The 23825-nt window shown below is 41.1% G+C and overlaps 1 protein-coding gene across 1 annotated transcript in view; it reads left to right on the forward strand.

The window, feature by feature from the left end:
- Nucleotides 1-23825, forward strand: part of insrb (insulin receptor b) — a 98868-nt gene that overhangs the window by 66118 nt on the left and 8925 nt on the right. Inside the window, 21 exon segments of the mRNA XM_030432379.1 lie at nt 334-542; nt 654-787; nt 8864-9003; nt 9467-9611; nt 9705-9919; nt 11546-11672; nt 11982-12232; nt 12513-12583; nt 12585-12681; nt 12756-12954; nt 14445-14583; nt 14814-14967; nt 17204-17352; nt 19023-19179; nt 19478-19574; nt 19786-19853; nt 19953-20182; nt 21419-21529; nt 21645-21807; nt 21903-22032; nt 22123-22257. Coding sequence (XP_030288239.1) covers nt 334-542; nt 654-787; nt 8864-9003; nt 9467-9611; nt 9705-9919; nt 11546-11672; nt 11982-12232; nt 12513-12583; nt 12585-12681; nt 12756-12954; nt 14445-14583; nt 14814-14967; nt 17204-17352; nt 19023-19179; nt 19478-19574; nt 19786-19853; nt 19953-20182; nt 21419-21529; nt 21645-21807; nt 21903-22032; nt 22123-22257 — 3121 coding nt within the window.

The following is a 23825-nucleotide window of genomic DNA, read 5'->3' on the forward strand; positions in this document are numbered from 1 at the left end:
AATGTTTTGTGAGCCGTTAAATGCTTGACGGAGCAACTGAGACAGAGAGAAATATCCTTGCCTGCATGCAGCCCCGTGCTGTTTATATTTTTTTGGTGTTTTTGTTTTTGTTTTACTTTGCTTCTGCAGGCTATTTGTGTGTTTTTGTGAACTTTGGATAAGCCCCACTGCTCTCCCACTCATCTCCTAATGCTATCTTAAAACAAGGAGTGGTTATAAACACAGTCTTAATGGTGATACTAGTGGGGACCAGAATAAAACATGACTAAGTCCACATGTATCTAATGTAATACTAACCATCTCTTTCCTTTTTCTCCTTCTGCCTTTCCTCAGTGTGCTTGGACAAGTGTAAGCATGGTGCATGTAGCCTCCAGGGCCAGTGCTGCCATGACCAGTGCCTGGGTGGCTGTTCTGAGCCAGGTAACGCAAGTAGCTGTGTGGCCTGCAGGAACCTCCAGCATGGCAGCACCTGTGTGGAGAAGTGTCCTACTGGAAACTATGTTTTCAGGGGCTGGCGCTGCGTCAGCTTTGGCTTCTGTCAGGTTAGTGATAACTGGAATTCTTAAATGTGATGCTTATAATATTAAGCACACATGCAGACATACACTGGTGTAAATGTATGTGTATCATACATGCTTTTCTTGTGAATCCAGGAGCTCCACAACCAGTGTAGGCAGACTAAGAAGTTGGACCAGGACCGGGAGTCAGCCTGCTATGAATACGTCATCCACAATGGCGCCTGTATTCCAGAGTGTCCCTCTGGATACACCACTATCAACTCCACTACGTACGTCTGACTTTCTCTCACACACACATACACTCACTCACCTTTAATGCCACCACAAACACTGCTGTGTTATTGATGGAGGTCATCATTACATGATCGTAGATGTGACCATAACCCACAACAAATTGTCCCACTGTGAAGTTTATTGTGGTCACTTAACACACTCGATAACATTTGCACACAGGAGATGATGGTGTTGGAAGTTGATCAAACAAAGGGGAAGAAGGTTTTTTTTTTCCACTGTGGAAAGTCTTCTGTCCTCTGTGGAAAAGCAGCCGGGCTGCTGGGAACACATGATGTACAGTAGAGATGTTACCTGCCTCTCTGTTTTCCTCACTGTCAAACGTTCGTTGTTCAAGCGTCATTTTTTTGTGAATCCCTACAGTTAAGCATTCAGAAAAGGCCAAAAATTGCACATAGAAATAAAAAATTCAAAACCAGAAAAACCACCCATTGTGCACTCTCTCATCTTTTGATCTTGCATATTAGTTAAAATATTCTCAACTTTAATGCACAAGTCATTGAGTCAGCGTCCCACATGGCCCAGGTAACCTGCACACACAGCTCAACTCCATAGGCGCCCACACACTATCGGGACATGAAAAGTTGGACAGAATAGAGAAAATGTTGTGCACCACTTGCATGAGAGCAGGTAGCACAAATCATAGTCGATCATATATTGTTGTTTTGATATAGACTATATTTAGGTATTTAAAACATATGACTGATAGTTGTTTCATTTAACTGGAATTCTATTACAGCCAACCTGGCTGTCAAAAAACAGTGCAACAACCTCTGCTCACATGATGATGAAAATATAAACAGTATATCTTTTTCTCATCTCATGGCAGCATGCCATATGAATAAATAAAAGTGGACAACTCTGTCACTTCATATCGGAATGCTAATGTTATGTTAAATTAAGCGTAGTAGCACCAAATACAAAGTTGCCGTAAAGGCATGAGACTATATCATTTCATATGCAAATAAATCCTCTAATCTCATGTGCCATAAACGAGTCCCTGGTGTTTTCATAGCCTCCATCACATTCTGTTCTGTGTGATTACACAGCTGCATCAGTCAAAGCCTCACCATACTGACACACAAGAACAAATCCACAGCAGTTTTAACATTATGTCAGATTAAATGCATAGAAGTCATTCGTTTGAGGCGGTTTTGATATTGCATTCAAAAATATGCTCGTTCCAGCATCGGGTAATGTTTCTAATCATGCCAAAGTGTTGATTATTTTGACGTATAAAGGTGCACTGGAGTGAAATAATGGGTCTGGGTCACAATTCACCCATGATAGCCAATTATTTTCCTATTGAAAGGATTATTTAGTAGGCTCAACTTTACAGTCTGTCTGGGACCTGTTTACTTAGTCTGGTTGAGTGGTTCACATGAGATTATTTCATGTGAAAGAACAGCAAATTAGTAATAAGAATTGTTAAGTGATACTGGAGATTTGGTGGATGTATTTAAACCCAGTGAGGGTAACAAGCACGTGTACTGTCTGAGACATTTGTCATGAATGTTTTGGGAGTATTTGTAGTTGCCGTTAAGCTCAGTATGTCACACACTCTGAAAGATCAGAGGTCTGTAGAAGACATTTGTCCTTAAGCACACTGCGCCTCTTATCTTATTACAAATTGCCCCTGATAAAAGTGTCAGCCAGGAGCTGTGAATGTAAAAACAACCTTAAACAAAACTGTCTGGAAACTCACCTGGTCCTGTTTAGCACACAGCTTTGTCTGCATGTGCAACAAGCAAGGGCATGACCTTATTTAGCATTCTTACTTGTAGTAAACAGGGGCAGAGGAACATCAGCAACTTCCTCATTTAGCGTCAGTGGCTGTTGCTAAATGAGGAGGACATGTATTTGTTTTGAAACCGCTCTTGTTTGCATGCTTTGAAAACACACACGAAGGTTTGGGGCAATGAGGATAAAACATGCTTCAGTCAAGAGTGTAATGCTCCTGTTGTCTGTTTGAGGCGAGGCAAAACTGAAAAAAGCATACAAAGAAGTGAATAGCTTGCTAAAAATAACAATTGTGCTAAAATGTTTAATAACTTTTGAACCACTAATCCGATCCAGATGCTTTAAAAACTGATGTAAAGGAGAGTTTTTCAGCATTTGGGACTTGTGTAGTGAATGTAATTACGCCATCTTGTTCTGCAGCATATATTCATCAAGGAAGTAGTTTCTTCCTCTTGGCCAATGAGCAAGGATTGTAGCCAAGCTACTTTTGCTGTTCAGTGGCTAATATATTTTTCCTCTCCTTTTTTGGACACATCTAAATCGTTAGTGAATGAAATAGAGGTTTACACGTTTTTAATTGAAAAATGCCTTGACAGAGCAAATGTAAAATTTGGGATTTAAATGAGCCAGACTGAAACGTAATGTAACGTAACTACATCTAATGATGTATGGCACTTACTGATGCTTCGTGCTAGACTAGGGTAGGAAGAACAAAATGAATACAGGAGAGTCAGGCACCCCACATATTGTTAGATATTGTCAGTTAGACTGACAGTGAGTGAAAAAGAAGCACAGAGGTGTATTTCTGATTTCATTTTAATAAGAGCAGTCTCTATGCTGAAGATGTCTGCATCGCTCGAAGCCACAGGTGGCTGGTTGATGGATTGTGTTTCTGTTCAACCTGTGTGTGTGTGTGTGTGTGTGTGTGTGTGTGTGTGTGTGTGTGTGTGTGTGTGTTACCTAATATGTTTATTAGGTAATCAACACACACTCGCGTGCACAGAGTTCGAGCACACCCAGTGGAAATGAAAAGGACATATCAACCCAACATGACTTTCTCTAAGTGAGAGAGAGATAGATTGACTTTTCCCTGCACGCTGCCAGCCTGCCGGGATTATCAGGTGCTTAGACAGAAAAGAACATTGCTTTAAGTCTCAGTCATACACCCTGAGACATACAACAGAATGGCATCCTTTGTGTGTGTGTGTGTGTGTGTGTGTGTTTATGTGCGTGTTTGTGTATAGATGTATGTGTGCACATATTGTACATAAACGAGACTTGTTTTTTTTTCTCATTTGGGATTCTGTTGCAACATCAGGGACTCTGTGTCTGTTTTGCTGCTACGATATGGTTCATGAACAAGCGTCATCACAGTGGCTTAGCCTGGCAGAAGCTACACCCAGAGAGACACATACACACACACACACACACACACTGAAACACACACACACATCCAGACAGTCGGGCAGACGACACACATTGCACGTATGCACGCACACACACACACACACACCACGAATGAGGACTTAAAGGAGTAGGGAAGTTCTAGAGTAGGCGAAAAGGAGACCCAAAGGTGTACATGGTTTTATTGTGACACCAATAAACATTAATGTAGGTTAGTAAATTTCTCTTTTTGTAGTATCAAGCATATTTAAAGGATAAATTCACCATTTATCTCTCAGCCCCATGCCAATTGGAAGTCAGGTTTTGTAGAGTACAACACATTTTTGGAGCTCCACAACGAAACAGTTTTGGAGTATTCTCCTAATCAACCGAAGTAGATGGGGAAACAACAGAAAAACACAAACAAACCTTAGTTTAACATTTTAAAACAAGTCACATCTTCGCCAGTTGTTCATGAAAAAGCTGTTTTGGTGTGAAGCCCCAGAAATGGACATGAAACTTCAACTGACTTTCTTTTGGCATGAGGCTGAGTTGATTAAGACTGAATTTGGATTTTTGGGTGTTCTTATCCTTTGTGCCTGTAATTTTAGTCTGGATAATTTGTATGTAAAATTATTAGTGTGAGTACAAAGACTAAATAATTTTAAGAAACCAGATGACACAGTGCGATCAACAGTTTCAGATGTTTGGTAACCGTTTCATAATGAAACATGTTTTTTAATCATGTACACTGTACCGTTCACTTGCATATATTTTCTCTGCGTCTTCTGTCTCTACATACAGCAACTCTATACTCTCTTGACATTTTGCAAACATCCACTGAAAAGAGTTTGCTCATCTTTCTTGGACGCTGTAACAGCACAGTAGTACAGCAGTGTATGCAGAGATGGACAGAGTACTCGACCCCAGTACTTGAGTAAGAGTACAAATACTACTGGTCAAAATTTACTCCGTTACAAGTAAAAGTAGCTCAGTCGACATGTTACTCGAGTAAGAGTAAAAAAGTACTTGCTTTTAAAGGTACTTAAGTATCCAAAAGTACATGCTTTGAAATTTACTTTAAGTAAGAGTAAGAGTAAATTTCTTATGTTTCACATTAATGAGTTACTATAATTTTTTCTAAATGAATTTAAGGACCTTTTAACTTGTTTCTGAGAATTAACTCTTTGAAACCACCTGCACTGATGGTGCTTGCTTTTAGAACCACAATGTTATATAAAGCCTGTAGAAACACCTATAAAAACAAATCAAATGAATGGGATCACAGGAGGACAGCAGATGTTGCAGATGCAGATGTTTATTAACAATCATTAAAACTGTAACCAAATGAACCTGCACCGTCCAATTAACTCTCTATCATTTAGCTAAGTTGGGAACTGGAACCCCCCTCAAAGACCAATGTTGTCCCCAGACCACTGGTTGAGAATCACTGCTTTACAAAAAACTACATCTGATGCAGCCATTGTCGCAGTTTTGTGTTGACAAACACAGTCGAGAGCGTGGCTACTTTGGTGTTATCCTTATGGGGAGGGATGACGTATTTCAGCTTTTACGTAGATCTCAGTGGAGAGCGTGCACTGTGATACGTTTCCTTCTTTGACAAACACAGCTTGTGTCCTATAGTATTTTAGAAAAAAATAAAAAAGAGCAGACCTGAAAGTACTTTTCAGCCTTCCTAGAAATTAACTTGATTAAAAGTAAAACTATTCGTCTTGGAAATGTATTCAAGTAAGAGTAATAAGTACCAAAGAAATCTAATACTCAAGTAAAGTACAAAACCTCTGGATATGTACTTAAGTACAGTACTCAAGTAAATTTACTCCGTTACTGTCCACCACTGAGTGTATGTTTGTGTGTTAGTGCAGTCTGGTTCCGCCCGGGCCCGAAACCAAACCAGAGCGTCAGCTGCGGCCTCTGTTCTACTGTAGATGGCTCTAGCAGACCCTGGAGCCCCGAGTCATAGAGTTCAGCTGGACAGATAAACACTGTCCCTTTAAGGGCTGCCGTTGGACCCAGCCTGTCTGCCTGTGTGTCTGTGTTTTTCAGTACAACGGCACCAAAACATTAGCTTTTTCTACTCTGCAACTAGAGCATTACTTTTGAGGAGCTGAATGTACGATTTTCCATGTGGGAGAAAGAGAAAGGGACACAAAATATCCTCAAGTTTTTTCTCACTATTGGTTAGGAGAGATCGTTACAGTGTGTTTCCACTCAGTCAGAAGTCACAGAGGGGAAACAATGATTTGGCTTCTGATTGATGTGAATTATTAAGAACTTGATAAGATGGAAACTGGGAGAAGCCAGGTGTGTAATGGGTCATTTGGCTCTTTCAGAGTTGGAAGGAAAAGCCTGACAAGGACCAAAACAGCACCCCCTGGGACTCAGTGTTTCATGTCACTATGGTGAATGGCGTCTATAGCACGGCCTGGCTGCTAGGGGGGAAAGAAGTGGCATGATTAAGTGTGTGTGTGTGTGTGTGTGTGTGTGTGTGTGTGTGTGTGTGTGTGTGTGTGTGTGTGTGTGTGTGTGTGTGTGTGTGTGTGTGTGTGTGTGTTTCCTGGAGAGGGGGATTATAATGAGAGTTGCATAAACATAGAATTAAATCAGGGTGAGCTTACAAATGGCAGTTCATGCAGAGCTTGCATGGGTCCCGCAGTGAACAACAGCATCCTTTGTTAGCTGTTCCCGGGTACAGGGGCTTATTTAAAAGGTGCCTGTTAAGGCTGCTGTTTGATATCATTGTCCCCTTTACTTTGAGTTTTTGAAAACCTGATTGGGCGCCTTCGAAATCTATTATAGTGAGCCAGTGTCATGTATATTTTAAGAAAACATAGAACTTTGCCATAACTTCTTGTTTTGAGCAAGATTTCACTTGGTAGCATTAGGAGTGGTATGTTTAGGGTTGAGGTGGCTGACCAGTCACAGACAAACAGAATATTATTTATGTCTAAGGCAGACCTTTGTGGTTAGGGATGTCATGGCTGGAAGTGGAATTAAAGAGAGGGATTGTGTTCTTTCGAGAAAGCTTTACAAAAAAGAAATGATAGTAATAATAATTTGTGAATGAAGCATTGGGTACCCTTTCTCTGAGCGATGTGTACCCGGCTGCTCAATAGACCCGCCTTTTGTGAATTCATTTCCTGAAAGGCAGCACTACCACGGCCTCATTGCCCAGTGTGTGTGTGTGTGTGTGTGTGTGCGTGTGTGATTACGTGCTCAAGCACATGTCTACAAGGAGAGGACGCCACTCATAGAGCTGAGGGAGGAGGAGACACAGAGGAATGTGTGCAGCTGGTGGTTCAGTCATGTTGTTATTGTCTGTGATTGTGCTCTGTATAGGCTTTAGTGCACGTATGTGCATGCTGTATGTGCTACAGAAGTAATTGAAGCAAAGGATGAGAAAGCCCTTGTCCTCTATCCCCCAGTGCTAATAAAAATGAAGGAGGCTCAGATGTAGATGAGAGATTGTCTAATCTAATTCCACTCCTGAAAGCCTATGGATTCATTATGGGACATATCAAATTAATTGAGAGAATTAGACAAATTCACCTCTGAATACATCAACTCATTCATTACAAGAGTCTGCATGATTGTCTCTCATTTGAGCTGATCGGTTTGAAACGAGGTTAACTCGCTTTGGTTGATATTAATACAGCCTATTCAATATTTAGTGAAATAATTATGAAAATAATGAACTTACATATTTATTACATTTGCTTTATATATAAGGCAGAAAACAAAACAAGAAACCAGAGTTATAAAACATGAATGAGCACACCAAAATCTCAAATAGGAAGCCAGATGAAATATAATCAGATTCGGGATGTTAATGATTAATCGCTGTAAAGAATTAAACTGATTAAAATTGTCTTAGTCAATAATCAGAGATGGGCACAAATGCATCAAAGAGGATCTCACAAAAAACTAATTACAGATTTTTCAAATGTATCTAAAGACAACGCAAAGTACTGATATGAGAAAATGTATTTAAATAAAATACAAGTCATTTGTCATTTGAAGAATACAAAAAGACATTTGACACAAATTGATATCATGACATTTTAGTCGCCTCACTATAGGTTGGATTTTGATGTCAGTTGTTGAACAGTGACAAACAGAAGCTCCGTAATGAAGATGAAGTCATAATTTTCTGTTATTTGGTTCATCACTAAAGTAACTTTATGTTTACTATATCTGTTCTTTTAACGGTTAATGTAGCCGACTCTGATTTTACATCAAACATGGATCATGTCAGTGGTTAAAACAATTTTCTAAATCAAAAATGTATATATTTGATATATCATGAATGATTAATCCATAATCGATTGTGAAGTCAGCCGACTATTGATTAAAGAAATGATTTATAATGTGCATCCCTTAATCAGATCATATAAAAAATTATATGAAGAAATGTATTTGAGTTAAATTCTACCGCACAGATTCCGTCTTGTTGTTTCAAAGTGCCATGTCACCCCCCGTCCCAACCCACGCCACACCAGTATGTCACTAAGCATTCCTGCGTCATACCATTCCATCCTGCCTCATCCCATTTCTCATATCTGCACACAGAAACATCTGTGGTATTTTTATTTCTCCTCTCTCCAAAACAAGTTTGTTGTTTACCTCCACCTAAGGCAGCGCTTGGCAATATTACCGTGACGTCTTTAGGCTTTCTGTCAATTATCTTGGCATGTTAGAAATGATAGTTCAACCGTAAATGTTTACAGCCTCCCTTCTTTGATATCTTTGGAATGTATCAGTCACAATAATCACATTTTGATTAAAAGCACATACTGTCCTTTCTCCTTTGCCTCAAAAAGGTTGTCTGCCCTCCTTATCAGCCACTGCGTTAACTGACACAATGTTTACGTTCATGGTCCTAATTCATGTCTATGTCTCTCTCTGTGTAGATTGACCTGTTCACCGTGCGCAGGCCTGTGTCCTAAACTGTGTGTGGGAAATAAGACAATCGACTCTGTAACCTCAGCCCAGGCTCTTAGAGGCTGCACTGTTCTCCACGGCAACTTGATCATCAAGATTCGTGGAGGGAGTGAGTACTACTACACCTAACCTCCTGCTGGGCCTCCTGTAGAGGCTCTGGTTCTCACACTTTGTCTGTCTCCTCCTCCCTTCACTGCTCAGGTTTCTCAGTCTGTGTTTATCAGGATGTGTAGCTGCACAGTGTCTCAATTCACCCTTACATTCAAATACAGGTTTTTTATGACCATGTTAGAGATTGACCAACCAGCAACTCGAGACAGTAGGTTTTTCAGCATGAAATATCGGATTCTGTGCCGGTCACATTTACACATATTTACCTTTTACTAGAAGAGTCCTGGCTAAACCAGTGTACAGTAAATAATTTGGCAAAAAAACAGGCAATTAAGGGTTAAAGACATGCAACTAAATTTCCCAAAAAGAAAAAAAATTTAATCAGTGCATCAATAGACCAAATGTCTTTGTTGTGCTTCATTGCTTGGCTGTCTATATGACTAAATGTCTGTTTCCCTCAGATAACATTGCAGCTGAGTTGGAGGCCAGTTTGGGCCAGCTTGAGGAGATCACCGGCTTCCTGACTGTTCGCCGAGCCTACGCCCTGGTCTCTCTCTCCTTCCTCCGCAAACTACGCATCATTAGAGGGGAGCATCTTGAGGCAGAGTAAGCTATTTCTCCTCTCCAGGTATATAAATTCAAGTCACAGTCAAATCTTACATTGTGCTTGATTTCTTTCTTCCCTTTTGTCTCTCCCAGTACCTTTGCCTTCTATGCGCTGGACAACCAGAACCTGCGTGAGCTATGGGATTGGTCCAAGCACAACCTGACCATCCAGCGTGGTCGTATGTTCTTTCACTACAACTCTAAACTTTGCATGTCTGAAATCAGAAAGATGGAGGAGAAAACGGGAACCAAGGAGCGCAACCTAAAGAATGACATCGCCGGACGCACCAATGGGGACCAAGCCTCCTGTAAGAGAAGCAGAATTACATTCGAAAATACACTCGATTATTCTGAATCTATGCTATATTTCTTTTTTTTTTTGTGCTTGCAAATACAAAGATTGCAGTAATTAAGTTTTTTTTTAACTGAAGAAACAGATTAGTGCCTACTTTCAGTGTTGCTTTTACTCACTAGACATTTTGTCTCTTAGCTCTTTAGGCTTGAGAGTACATGCATCACTTACAGTAGGGCTGCTCGATTATGGCAAAAATCATAATCACGATTATTTTGATTGATATTGTAATCACGACTATTAGACGATTATTCATTGATTTGAGAATAAGAAATTATTGAACTTTGAACTCTGGTATTTCTTTTAACACGATAAGTTCGACCTGAAAAACAGAAAAATGCAAATAAATAAGAGAAAAATATATCAATAATCATATCAAAAATAATTTGTAAAAATAAAAAACACTATCCCGGTGCGGCTCGACCATAGGTCTGTTGTGGTGGCAAAATATAATGCTGTTGACACTTCTCTTGCAACTTTTCCGCGACATTCGTCATAAAGGGCAGGCAGCGCAATTCTGCTGATATGGTGACGTGATGGTAACACATACCGCTTGTCCAATGTGTCAATCAGTTTATTGATCCCCGGGTCGCTTACGGTGTTGATAGGGCACATGTCTTTGGCAATCACGTATGTGACGGTTATTTTGTTATTTCTTTATGCTTGTGGGAGCTGGGTGGAGATGCAGTGGCATTGTAAAGTGTGTCCTTAATTGAGGACTGTGTGGCAGTGGCAGGAGTCGAGGAGCTTTTCATTTTTGAGTTTTTTGTTCCTTCACTACTTGGTCATGTATTACTCTGTGTGTGGACTTTAAATGGTTAAACAAATTGGTTGTGTTCCCTTGAGATGCAGACACAGTCGTGTGACATATCTTGCACAATATCTTTGTTTGTTCCGAGTCAGACTCCTTGAAACCAAAGTGTTTCAACACCACAGAATTCGCTTTACCTTTCTTCCCGACAAAAGGCATTTCTGCCATCTTCTACCGTCTTCTTCTACACGTTTTTTCAAAACACGCACTGGCAATACACACCGGCGTGGCTGAAAGCGAGGGGGAGGAGGGCAGAGCGGAGTGCACAGGTGGAGATGGAAGGGTTCGCTGCATTTACCACACAAGACACGGCGTGCGGCATAATGATAGTTTTATTACGATTATCTTGTTTTCATGATCGAGGGAAGCCAAAATCGAAATTGAAATTCAATTAATCGCCCAGCCCTAACTTACAGTATACATTTGTTAAGTGGACTGAAATTTACTACATACTGACAAAGCACAGGGTTGTCAGTAAATTGACTATATTATTAATGCGGAACATTTCAGCTGTTGAGGATATCTACATCAATCTAGTTTTACTCTTAAAATAGGCAGAGAATTGGCATTAAATTACTCAAATCAGAACAAGAAGGAAAAAACTGTGAAGTTCAACCTTTATATTAATACATTTAATAAAAAAAGAAACAAACACAGAGGGTACATTTTCGTGTATGTCTTTGTTATCACTACACTTCAGTTTGTTGTCCTACTGTTCATTTGCTCTTTTTACCGAAATGCTGAGCATCATCTTTGTTTGCTATCCTGCAGGTGAGACCAAGCTGCTGAAATTCACTGTGATCAAAACGTCATTTAATATGATTATGCTGAGGTGGGAGCCATTCTGGCCGTTGGACTTCAGAGACCTTCTGGGCTTTATGGTTCTTTACAAAGAGGCGTAAGTATCTAACAAAAATCATCACAATATTCTGAACCGTGTCAAAAGTTGCTTGATGTTGCTGCTGCCTTTGATTCAGTCGGTCCAGCAGGTCCTGCTCTTCACTGGGTTTCATCCTACTTCAATAGGGTTATGGTTTGGCACCCCAGCATTTATGTTATTTATTATAATCTAATGCCACTTGTTGCTGTATGCACTTTAACGTAAAGCAGCACGTTGAGTTTACTTGTACTAAAATATGTTAAATAAATAAAAGTTGTCTTGCTTCTCCCAGTTCATTTGCACCTGTTGATCCATTTGTTTCTCCAGGCCATACAAGAATGTGACGGAGTTCGATGGACAGGACGCATGTGGCTCCAACAGCTGGGCGATCGCTGATGTCGACCCTCCTTCCCGTTCCACGGACAGCAAGAAGGCAGAGAATCCGGGGCACCTGATCCGACCGTTGAAGCCCTGGACCCAGTACGCCATTATGGTCAAAACTCAACTGTCTGCATCTGACGAGCACCAGGTTCACGGAGCCAAAAGCGAGATCATCTATGTCCGCACCAATGCCTCCAGTGAGTTCGAGAACACCACATACACATGACATTGTTGGATGTTGTAAGAAGACTGTTTAGCTGACCATACAGAATATATGACATTAGAATTAGATGATGAAGAAATTATACACAGAATCCCAATTCTTGGACTTTTCACTCTCTTAGGATAACAGCACCCCTTGTAGTTTTCATGTAAACAAACAGTTATGTTTATATTCGGTCTTTTTGGCAGCCTAACCTCTAACAACACCATTGCAGTCCTGATAGTTGTCTCACTGTTCTCCTCCGTCCACCTCAGAGCCCTCTGTGCCTCTGGACCCCATCTCCTCCTCAAACTCCTCCTCTCAGATCATCCTGAAGTGGAAGCCTCCCTGCCAGTCCCAATGGCAACATCACCCACTACCGGGTCACCTGTTCAAAGCAGGCCGAGGACAGTGACCTCTACAAGTTCGACTACTGCCTACAAGGTTTGTATCCGAAGGTTGCCCAATTCAAATTAAACAAATAACACCCCCCCGTAACACCTCTTTCTCCTGCGCAGGAATGAAGCTGCCATCTCGTACACCAACCCACCTGGACAGCGAGGACGAGCAGAAGTGGAACCACACTGATGAGCCCACCTCAGGGGGAAGGTGCTGTGCCTGTCCCAAGACGGACAGCCAGCTGAAGAAGGAGCAGGAGGAGATAGAGTACCGCAAGACCTTCGAGAACTACCTCCACAATGAAGTCTTCGAGAGCAGGTACACATCCTGGATGCTCACGACCATATCCAAACTGAGTGGAGCCACACTGGTGTTTTAGATCAACAGTTAAACATTTTGATTCATCTTTTGCTCTTAGTCATTTTATAATTGTAGCTGTGACATAACAAAAACCCTTTGGTGGTTGACAATTTTGTGTTTTAGTCAGCTTTTGCCCACTTTTTAAGACCAAAACTGAATCTTCATGTGATTGATATTTCATAGAAACTGGTTGAAGTAACTTATCAGTAATAAGGCCACATTTACACCAACTTTAAGCCCCACTCTTGTCACATTGACCTCACTAAAGTCACATATTGTCCACCAGATTTGTCACAACTTTAAATTCGTATTATGGTCATTTTGAAAGCTTGTATACATTCACTATTTAGTGCATTTAGTGTTTCAGCCAGTGTAGCACGAAGAGGATCTTCTTGCTTTGTTTGTGTCAGTGTAGCAGCAACACTGGAGCCGCTCTATCACTCCTCTTTTGTCCCAGCCACCATGATGTCTGTCTCAAAACGGCTCCATGCCAACTTTGTCTCGTCTGTGTGTGTGTGTGTGTGTGTGTGTGTGTATGTGTGTGTGTGTGTGTGTGTGTGTGTGTGTGTGTGTGTTTGTGTGTGTTGTAGAGTGTAGAGCCTTGTTTTTGTACAGGGCACCACTGTGGGGGGGCTTAGGGTGGGAGGTGCTGATTGTCTGGGCCCCGGTGCCCCCCTACCCTCTCCCCTGACACGCACACACACAAACACCTACACAAAACTCTCCCTCCGCTTCCCTAGGGGAGTGATTACTGTGCCCATTATCATTCATGCCAGTCAGGGGTGCAGTCATGCAGACTGCCATTTGGACACACACAAACACTCAAACCCTCACACACCTCCGCTGCATTTTGAACCCGTGCCGTTGAACCGGCCAAGGTCAACTCCATACACCGAAGTACACAACGAACTTCTAGTGCCCTCTTTTTCCGTCACGCAAACGGATGCAGCCAGGAAGTTTTTTGTTTTTCTCCTTCTTCCCTGAGTTGGTTCATCATTAACTTCCCTGTACAGTAAAGGAAAGGCTTACTGCAGCAACTTGGGGTAAAGTGCACTGCTCAGAGACACTAAATGGGGGCAATTTTGGAAGGAGATAGTTGATAGTTTTATAACTAGACAACAGAGACAGGGATTCTAACTGTCCTCACACAAAGCTGCACAACAGGGTTTCCTTTCTTGGTTTAAGTTAATGGTCTTTATGGTTGGTTTATACTCATATCCTCTGAGAATAAAGTGGACCATCCCTTTGGCACCATCCAGTGGTGAGGGCTGGTTGCTCTTCCAGAAGGGAACACTACTGCTCCATCTGCCAGGGTCTAATTCACATGACTTTTATTTTGATAATTGATTGTTAGCTTGCCTGAGAGTGTCGGAGGACTGTGTGCAGTTTTCTTTCTCCAGGTTTTCAGTGGCATTCAACTTAACTCTTTCGCCCATCTGTTTTTGCAGACCTTCTCGTCGGCGTCGCTCAGTGGGAGTTGCCAACGCCACCCAAAGCTCTTTCTTCCTCACCACAGCCCCTGGTTTGCCATTCGGCTCAACCACAGCCAACCCAAAAGACACGGATAAGGACAACGAGGATTCGAAGGTCTCAAACACTTCTATATTATGTGTCACACATAGAATTGTGTGAATGTCTTTCTCAGAGGAACGTTTTAAAATAAGAGAATGAATACTGATCCAAATTCCTGTCTTTAAGTCATCAATCTGAAATGACATTACCACCCGAAAAAGTGGTTTTATATGTTATGATTTGAGTGTAACCCTGAATCCCTAACGATTGTTGGAGTAATCAAATCTCTCATCTCTTCTGCTCAGGTGGAGCTGAAGGTGTTCTCAAAGGAGTCAACAGTGATCTCCAACCTGCATCACTTTACCAGTTATAAGATCGAGATCATGGCCTGCAACCATCCGACAGACATCAAACGCTGCAGCATGGCTACATATGTCAGTGCCCGAACTATGCCGGAGGGTAAGAGCAAATACAAATCTGACACACTAAGTTAACAGTTTATGAGATACACCTCCAGTACAGTAGCTAGATAAATCCTACTCTCAACTGTAGTAGGTAGAAAATCTATGCACAAAAAGGACAACAATTATTCCATTAAAATGTGACTCAAGTAAAAAAAAAAAAAAAAAAACAGCTCATTGATACATTACTCCAGTTACTTTTTCTGTTTTGATTATTCTTACTTTGTAATTAATGGCAGCTATAAAAGTAACGCTAATGTAGAAGTCGTTTTTTACAGCTGAGCGGTTTCTAAAGCACACAGATTTGAAAGACCAACAAACCACTAGCTACGAGACAAGATAACGTCGTTATCATAACATCAAAGATTACCATTATTATTTAGAAAGCTAATGTTGACAAGCTAACTACATTTACACTGAGAGTATGGGCAACTTCAGTGTGTCTGTGAAGGCTGAAAGAGTTTTAAAAGTGGAGAACTTGGTATTTTTCGAGGCACAGCTAACCACATCATATAACTTATGTATGTATGTATGTATATATTTATTTATTTATTAACCATTTGTTTGTTTGGGCTTTTTCATAGTAACAGTGTACAGCCTGTTAGCTGAACCAGAGTTAGCTATAAGCGCATTTTCATCTGTAGTTCTTGGGCAGGAGACAGAGACATCTCTGTTAAGAATATAAACAATACATTATGAAAGACAGTTAGAAGACACCACTTTTGGTCTAAAAAGTATGGCAAAATGTAGCCACTTCTTGGTCACATCATGGTAAAAAAAAAAAAAAGGTGGTGCTTATTTTTCTTCCAGGCAGCTTAAAACAGTAGAAGTGTGTGTGCTTGACATGATGGTTAGACGAAACACTCAAAGTACACAAATCGATACACTCGCATACAAATGTTTAAACATACATCAGAAGATTATGACACAACACTTCATCTCTTTATTGGCAAGATTTATGCATTGGTGACATGTCCCTTTGTGGTTTCCATTTATGTGGTGGTGCTGGCAATGAAGTGCTTACAGATCAGCCCCAACCTATATAAAAACATAAGCAAAAAATATGTACAACTACTGGAAATGCCCAAGGTCAGCTACTTAGATAATAATCAAATGCCTCTAGAGGGTTAATCAAAAAATGCCCGCTCAGGGGATAATCAAACTGAAATGTGCTTTTACAAGTGCTCAAGTCCCCAGTGAAATAAAATATTAAACCTCACGGTATATAAGGGCTTGGGTTCCAAGGGATTCAGTCAAGAATCATATAGAAAAACAAAAGAAAAAATGCAGTTATCAGGCTATTTGCAAGGCAAGCAACACTTGCACCAATAAGGATGGACCTGAAGAAGGCCGGCTAAGTGACTGGTAACTTTTGTGGTCACTTAACTCGGTTTATGAATAAACCTAAATTTCCCTTACCAGAATAAAATGGGGCGGCAAACAAATCTCAATACAGAGACAGACCCGAGTTTCTGGCTGGCAATCCAATGGGATGAGGTCTGCAGCGTGCCGGGGACAGATTCACCCTGGATGCCATTCCCCACATCTCTTAAGCCTTCACATAAAGGCGTCGTCACACCCTGATTGGCTGGGAGGGGAATGCCCCAAGCTACTTCCACTCCTTAATTGGGAGTCAGTTCCCCCACCCTGCACACAGATGATCTGAATCCACTGCAGTCGGTCTTGAAGGATTGTGAAATTCAGCCCAAAACAAAGAAAGATACTAAGTCTTACATAATGGGTCTGCTACAACGTTCTGCCCCCGCATACTCAACCTCTACATTCAGAGCACATTTGTTGCTAGGTATAAATGGCAAATGTGGTAAAGTAAAAAGTAGATTACTGGCTCAAAAATATATACAAGCAAAGGGTAAAAGTACAGCTTTAAAATAGCAACACGAAAAGTACACATTCCTTAATGTAAGGTAGGTTATAAAGTAGTTTATAGTTTTTTGTTTCAACTGTTTGAGAGGGGTGTGGATTCAGTATGTGGTCATCTGGCAGCCAAACACATACTTTGATAATCTTACACAAACACACTGTCAGAGATTTCCATTCACATTTAGCTTTAACTGTAACCATAGCTTTGGCCATAAGTGATCATGATGAACTCAAGTAGTCCATGCAGTTGCACCAAAAAAGGCGCCAAATGCCAGACCCCTAACAGTTACTAGAGGCAGTCGGAGAAAAAATTGCACGAGTGTTAAATGTTTTTCTGTGTCTGGTACCCACAGAGAAGGCAGACGACATCCCGGGGCCCGTCACCCATGAGATAGTGACAGCCGAGCCTCCCTATGTGTTGATCAAATGGAACGCACCCCGGTCCCCCAATGGGCTCATCATCCTGTACGAGGTGTTCTACAGGAGGGTTGGAGACACAGAGGTCAGTATCAGATGTCGCCACACTTTTAGACAGTTGGGATACAGGAAAAAGGCAGCAGGAAGGAGAGATCACAATTTTTCTTCGTAACTGAAGGGCACAGAGGTGAGAGAAAGAGCCAGCAGGAATTGCCTCAAAACACTGTATGAAGGAGAAACACAGGGCTTAGAGGGCAGACAGGTTGACATGAATGAAGGAAAGATGGGAAGCAGAGAGATGTGGGTAGACTTCGGGGAGTTGAGGCAGGCAGGAAAGAAAAAGGTTTGCTGTATACACTCAAACTCTGTTTCTTCCTTATATGGAGAGACAAACAAAGAAAATATTTGTTTACAAACTCCCAGTGCTACCAGTGTGTGTGTGTGTGTGTGTGTGTGTGTGTGTGTGTGTGTGTGTGTTGACGTTTTCTGCCGTGTGTGTTTTGATTATTATTATTTCTGTATGTTTGTGCGCAGTGAATGCTTGTCTGTCTGCAGCTGTGTGTGTGTGTCTTTGTCTGTGTGTCTGTGTGTCTGTCTGTGTCTGTGCATGCGTGCATGCATGTGTGCGCTGTTGTCGTGGTTGTTTACTTGCTGTAAAATGTGTGAATTCATCTCTAATTGCTATTCACTGCTGCACTGCCTGACCCAAGGAGCCAGTAGCAGCTCTGTTACCATAGTGACAGAGGCAGGAAGGAAGACTAGCATGCAGTGGCAGGGATGGACTGGCATCTCAGACGACATCCACTGTGCACTGCACTAAAAACGCACACTAATGCAGCTGAAGCACACTGATCAAGATTTATTTGAATGATGCTCAGAGCGTGTGTCAGGTCAAATTAATTGTTTTATTGCAGAGCTAATTTTTTTCATGCACAGTTCTGACTGAACATTAACTGGCATGCATGCTAAAAGTTGTAAATATTTATATGATATGAATATGACAATTAGTATTAAATTATATATTTATCATTCAAATATTTTTGTGGTGGAGAAGCAATATCATTACATCCATCAGGACACATAAGTCATGTTTTGTGTATGTTTCTGCATTGCTTCTGGTGTTTGATTGTGTTTCAAAATGTTGCCTCTTTTAACGAACATCTATTCTCGTTTATGCAATTTATATTTTGAGTAAACCCAGTGAGACAGTGCGCAATTGGTGACATTCACTTCCTAATGTGAGTTCACGTAGTGGAGGGATTCTGGTTAAAGAGTGGAGTTAAGCTAAGGTTAACACTTAAAGGTGCACTATGTTAGAATTGGCAACCTGTTGAGTTCATGCTCATTCTGCAGCTGCTATTAGCTAGTTAGCTCAGTTAACAGCGCAGTTAGTGGTTGCATTAGCTGACTCCGCTCAGACTGGTAGCTCGGAGCACCAGGTTGGTGTTTTATAATCAGATTATCGCCTCTTCAGGTGTAAAGTGGCTAGGAGCTCGCTGTTTAGCATACTAACTTCATTAGACGTATTTGCAACACAATGCCAAGACGTCTCTGACATAACCTCAAAACTGTTGAATAACTTCAGTTATTTTTTGTTAACTGAAGTTATTCAGCAGTGTTTTATGTTTAATGTTTTAAACTCAAATTGTCATATATTGCACCTTTAAGAATAATCTCTGCTTCCTTAAAGTAACAGCTGTCATTATTTCTTGTGATCTCTAATGCCGTTTTGTGTTGTCTTTTTTTCCCATCCAGGTTTACACAGCTTGTGTGTCACGGCCGGCCTACCTTAAATCAGGTGGCACGAAGCTTTCACTTGTGCAGCCTGGAAACTACAGCGTGAATGTCCGCGCCACTTCTTTGGCAGGAAACGGCTCCTTCACAGAAACCACTTACTTCTTCATGCCAAACCGTAAGGCTGGAGGCTATAGACTTTACTTTAAAACTTGCTTGTATAAGACTCATGCATTACATAACTCTGTATGTTTGGTTGGAACGTGTCTGTGGACATTTGTTTTAGTTTTGATCTTATTGGAAAGAAAAGTTGAAGATATGCTCAATTGTCCTTATTCCTTATATGTCCAGAAAAACTATAAGATAATGAATAACCAAGGCCCATTTTAATATTGTTTCACAACTTATTATTACTGAATGCAGATCTGTATTTCATACTCGAATTAACTGACCAATGACCTCACTGTTTATTACAGCGGATCCAGGTTTAATCTGGATTGTGAGTGGTCCAGTTATCTGCTTCATCCTGCTGCTGATCGTGGGAGGTGGGGTTTTTGTGATGTTCAAGAAGAGGTAAGATCTTTGACCAACATACTGCCATTTTGTTTTGAAACTATGGTGGGATTTGAAGTTGGGGGCGTTCTGTTTGAATAATTTGAGCCTGTAGCCATCGGGAGTATGTTGCAGGAGAAATAAAGATGACTGATTCTGCAGAATGGTCTGGAAATTTCACCTCTTATTACAGTTTTCAGTGTCTCAGATGCTTTTTGTGGTTGTGTTACAGGCAAACAGAAGGCCCGACAGGACCTCTAATCGCCTCCTCAAACCCAGAGTACCTCAGCGCCAACGATGGTAAGAGTAGCATCATCACGAAACTGCGATGATGCACACACGAAAGTGTGATGATTTGTGAATGGCTCACTTAATCCACACGCTGTCTATTTGGTGTAGTGTATGTTCCTGACGAGTGGGAGGTGCCCAGGGAGAAGATCAATGTGCTCAGAGAGCTGGGTCAGGGCTCCTTCGGTATGGTGTATGAGGGAATCGCCAAGGACATCATCAAAGGAGACCCGGACACATGCGTTGCCGTCAAGACGGTCAATGAGTCTGCCACCCTGCGAGAGAGGATCGAGTTCCTCAACGAAGCCTCCGTCATGAAGGCTTTCAGCTGTCACCACGTGGTACGAGACACTTTTCAAACTGTTTCCTCTCACAGCTTCGTTACCGACTAACAAGGAGACTTGAGCAGCCATCTATAAACTTGTGAATTACAGTTGAAAACAACATGAACATGTATGACTCAGAGATTCATGACTCACTTATTTTGTCAATAATGCCATAGAGACACATAGTTTGACGACAAAAACGAGTCGCAATTTGTAAGCAATTGTGTCTAGATTCACTATCTTATTAAACAGCCTACTAAGCCTCAATTAAATTATCGTATGTTGTGCTGTCAGCTGTAAAATTCATGTTGACGTGTCAGGAGGAATTTCTTTTATTAGTCACAGATGAAATTGTGACACAGCAGCAGCATTTTATGAGTGTGTCGTCTTGTCTGCCAGGTTAACAGCAGGGATGTTTCTCTTAAAGGAGAAAGAATTGAGGATATGACACCCACGCTGACTTCGACACCTACACCAGCATACATAAACATTTATTTATTAATATATATATAAGACGTACAGCATTATGTACAATGTATACAAAGCAGTGTAAGATTAGAAATGTTACAATAGTCAGGAGGATAAATCACAACCTGTTTGGTAGTGAACTGATTTGTAGTTATTTTTGTCTATGATCCTATATGTTGATATACAATGCAACATCAATCTTAATAGAGCTTACATATGTAAAAATATATTTATACTTTATATCAGGAAAGACATATAAACCATTGCCTGGTTGCTTATAAGGATGCATATTTGCAGCATATTAGCTTTTTATTAGTCATTATGAAGCACTTACTAATGTCTTAATCTCTATGACCATATTCTTCAGCTAAAAGGTCAATAACTAAGAGTTTTCCCTCAGTGGCTTCCTAATTATTGTTATCTTCACACATCTGTAACCCCTGGTGCATGTTTGTGACAGTCGTGTGTTGTTTTCAGTAAGTGTCGAGATCAAACATGGATTACCACGAGGGGATCTGGTGAATGAATTTTGCCGATGACTTTTAGGCAGACGGGGGAGTGTTGTGTTCTGTAAAGTGTGCCAGCACTTGGTGGACTAGCCGAGGAGGCAGGTGGTGCTACTCAATATTTATTTCAGCCTGCTTGAAGTAATTTTAGGTTGTTTTAATGTAACATGCAACATGTTTTGCCCAAAAACAGTCTACTAGTTTTTCCGGTCAGTAAATGTAATGGTCAGCGTTGTTTGTATGACCATGTTTGCTTTACTTTATTTCCTCTGTGTAGGTACGCCTGTTAGGTGTCGTGTCCAAAGGTCAGCCCACGCTGGTAGTGATGGAGCTGATGACCCACGGTGACCTTAAGAGCTATCTGCGTAGTCTCAGGCCTGACTCTGAGGTTTGTGTCATCACCGCATTTTTTGGGGGGTAGGGGCTAACCCAGTGGAGGTGATATTCGCTCTACATCGCTGGCTGACCTTGTTAACCGTCTTTTTGTGTGTGTGTTTTTGTAGAACAACCCAACAGGCCGGTCGCCACCTACGCTGAAAGAGATGATCCAGATGGCAGCAGAAATCGCAGACGGCATGGCCTACCTCAACGCCAAGAAGTTTGTCCACAGAGATCTGGCAGCCAGGAACTGCATGGTGGCCGAGGACTATACCGTCAAGATCGGAGGTAACTGAAGCTTGTTTTGTTTTCCTTCATATCACAATTCATGTTCATCTCAGTCCGTCGTGGTTTACTTACGTGTTTGCGTTTGTCCCTCTTAGACTTTGGTATGACCCGAGACATCTACGAGACTGACTACTATCGTAAAGGAGGGAAAGGCCTGCTTCCTGTCAGGTGGATGGCTCCAGAGTCTCTGAAGGATGGAGTCTTCACTGCCAACTCTGACTGCTGGTACGTCACACTAGCAGTGGCGCAGTCTGTGCAATCATGATGACATCACTGGTGCATTTGATCACTTGTGTTTGTCTGTTTTGTCTGCAGGTCGTTTGGTGTTGTGCTGTGGGAGATCAGCACATTAGCAGAGCAGCCGTACCAGGGCTTATCCAACGAACAGGTGCTAAAGTTCGTCATGGATGGAGGGTACCTGGAACGGCCAGACAACTGCCCCGAGAGGATGTGAGTCAAATACTCAAAACTATAATATTACAAAATATCTCAGATATTACACGGTAATATTTTTACGGTAGCTTTTTCAGCTGATGGACGAAAGAGCTGAAATGGTTTCGACTGAACTAATGAGAACTAATCTGAATGACACAATCACACAGTACATTTGGAATGCAACTGTGCCTTGAAGAAGCTTTATGGAGTTTTTTTTTTTGTTTTTTTTTTGGCTTTATGCCTAGATGTGCATCTGAAGATGCAAATGTGTTCAGTCATTTCTTCCCCATAAAACATTTGCAAAGCTGATATTGAATATTTTAAATCCTGCAGTGTTAAAATCTATATAGCCTTTGCTAGCATTGCTCCTCTTCCCAAACCCTGTTGGCATGCTGGCTTTTCCAAATTATCGCCACCTGTAGATCTAGAAGAGCGGAAGAAAAAACCGTGAGCTCACTAATATTAATATTTCTCTAAAGTGCTGTCAGATCTTAAATCTCCACAAAGTGCCTTTAATCTGAGGCTGGATTGGTGCATACTTGTACCACCATCACCAAAAGGTACACATGTTGTCCTATTATATGTGGGTTTTTTTGCTGTCTTTTGTCTGTTTTTAACATGGCCCACCAGCTTCTACGTGGCCTTTTTTGTCATTCCTGTTTAAGTCTTTATTTCTTGTTTCTTGCATGGGTGATTATCAAACATTCCTATGGCACATACTTCGAGTTGTCAGGGACCTGGCACTTATATAAAGCAGATTAAGCCATATTTTAAATCGTACAGCATGTACACTTTTCAGAACATATTATTGAGAGTAACAAGCACACAAAAGCATGTTTTTTGCTCTTTCATTAAATTTTCACAACCATTTATAAATGTCAGGAAAACTTTAGGTAATTTACTTCAGTAATCCCATTTGCTGCTACTTTAAACTTCCACTTCACAACATTTATTTAATAAATTGAATTATTAGTTAGTTTGCAGATTCAGATTATTCAGTGTTTATAGGCTATTACTTGTGATGGGTAACCACTCAGATATTGTTGTGAGCTAGACATTGAGTGAGACCACAGATAAACACTACCGCACTAAAAGACAGAGAGAGGATGCTGCATCACAGCCATAGGAGTGCATTTTAAATTAATTTAATTAATTATTTTAACAGCAATCCGACTCAAAAAACAAGTATAACAATATTTAGCCAGACTGATAAGCGATCTGCACCTAACTTAAAGGTTTCTTCAGCCTGCTGTTGTTTGCGTTTTTCCTGTATTGTTAAGATCCACACCCTTTTGTATACTCTCTTATGTGACTCCATGTTGATTTGTCAAAGAAAAATTTACAAAAGACAAATTTGTCAGCAGCAGCAGATTATTACAAATGGTGGTTGAAATAAAATGCTGCAAGCTTAACCAATCAGAAATGTTCAGTGAGCACTATCCCAAAAGTCCCTGTGCTTTTGGAAAGTACCACCTCCAGAGTGGAAAACATTTTGGAGGTGAAATACTGTCCCTGAAACATATTGTCGGCCCTTGTCCCTCTAAAGGTTCCTAGTCCCTGGGGAAAGTTCCTGTGGTGGAAAC

The sequence above is a fragment of the Sparus aurata genome, chromosome 11 (genome assembly GCF_900880675.1).
Source record: "Sparus aurata chromosome 11, fSpaAur1.1, whole genome shotgun sequence".
In the NCBI taxonomy this organism is placed as follows: domain Eukaryota; kingdom Metazoa; phylum Chordata; class Actinopteri; order Spariformes; family Sparidae; genus Sparus; species Sparus aurata.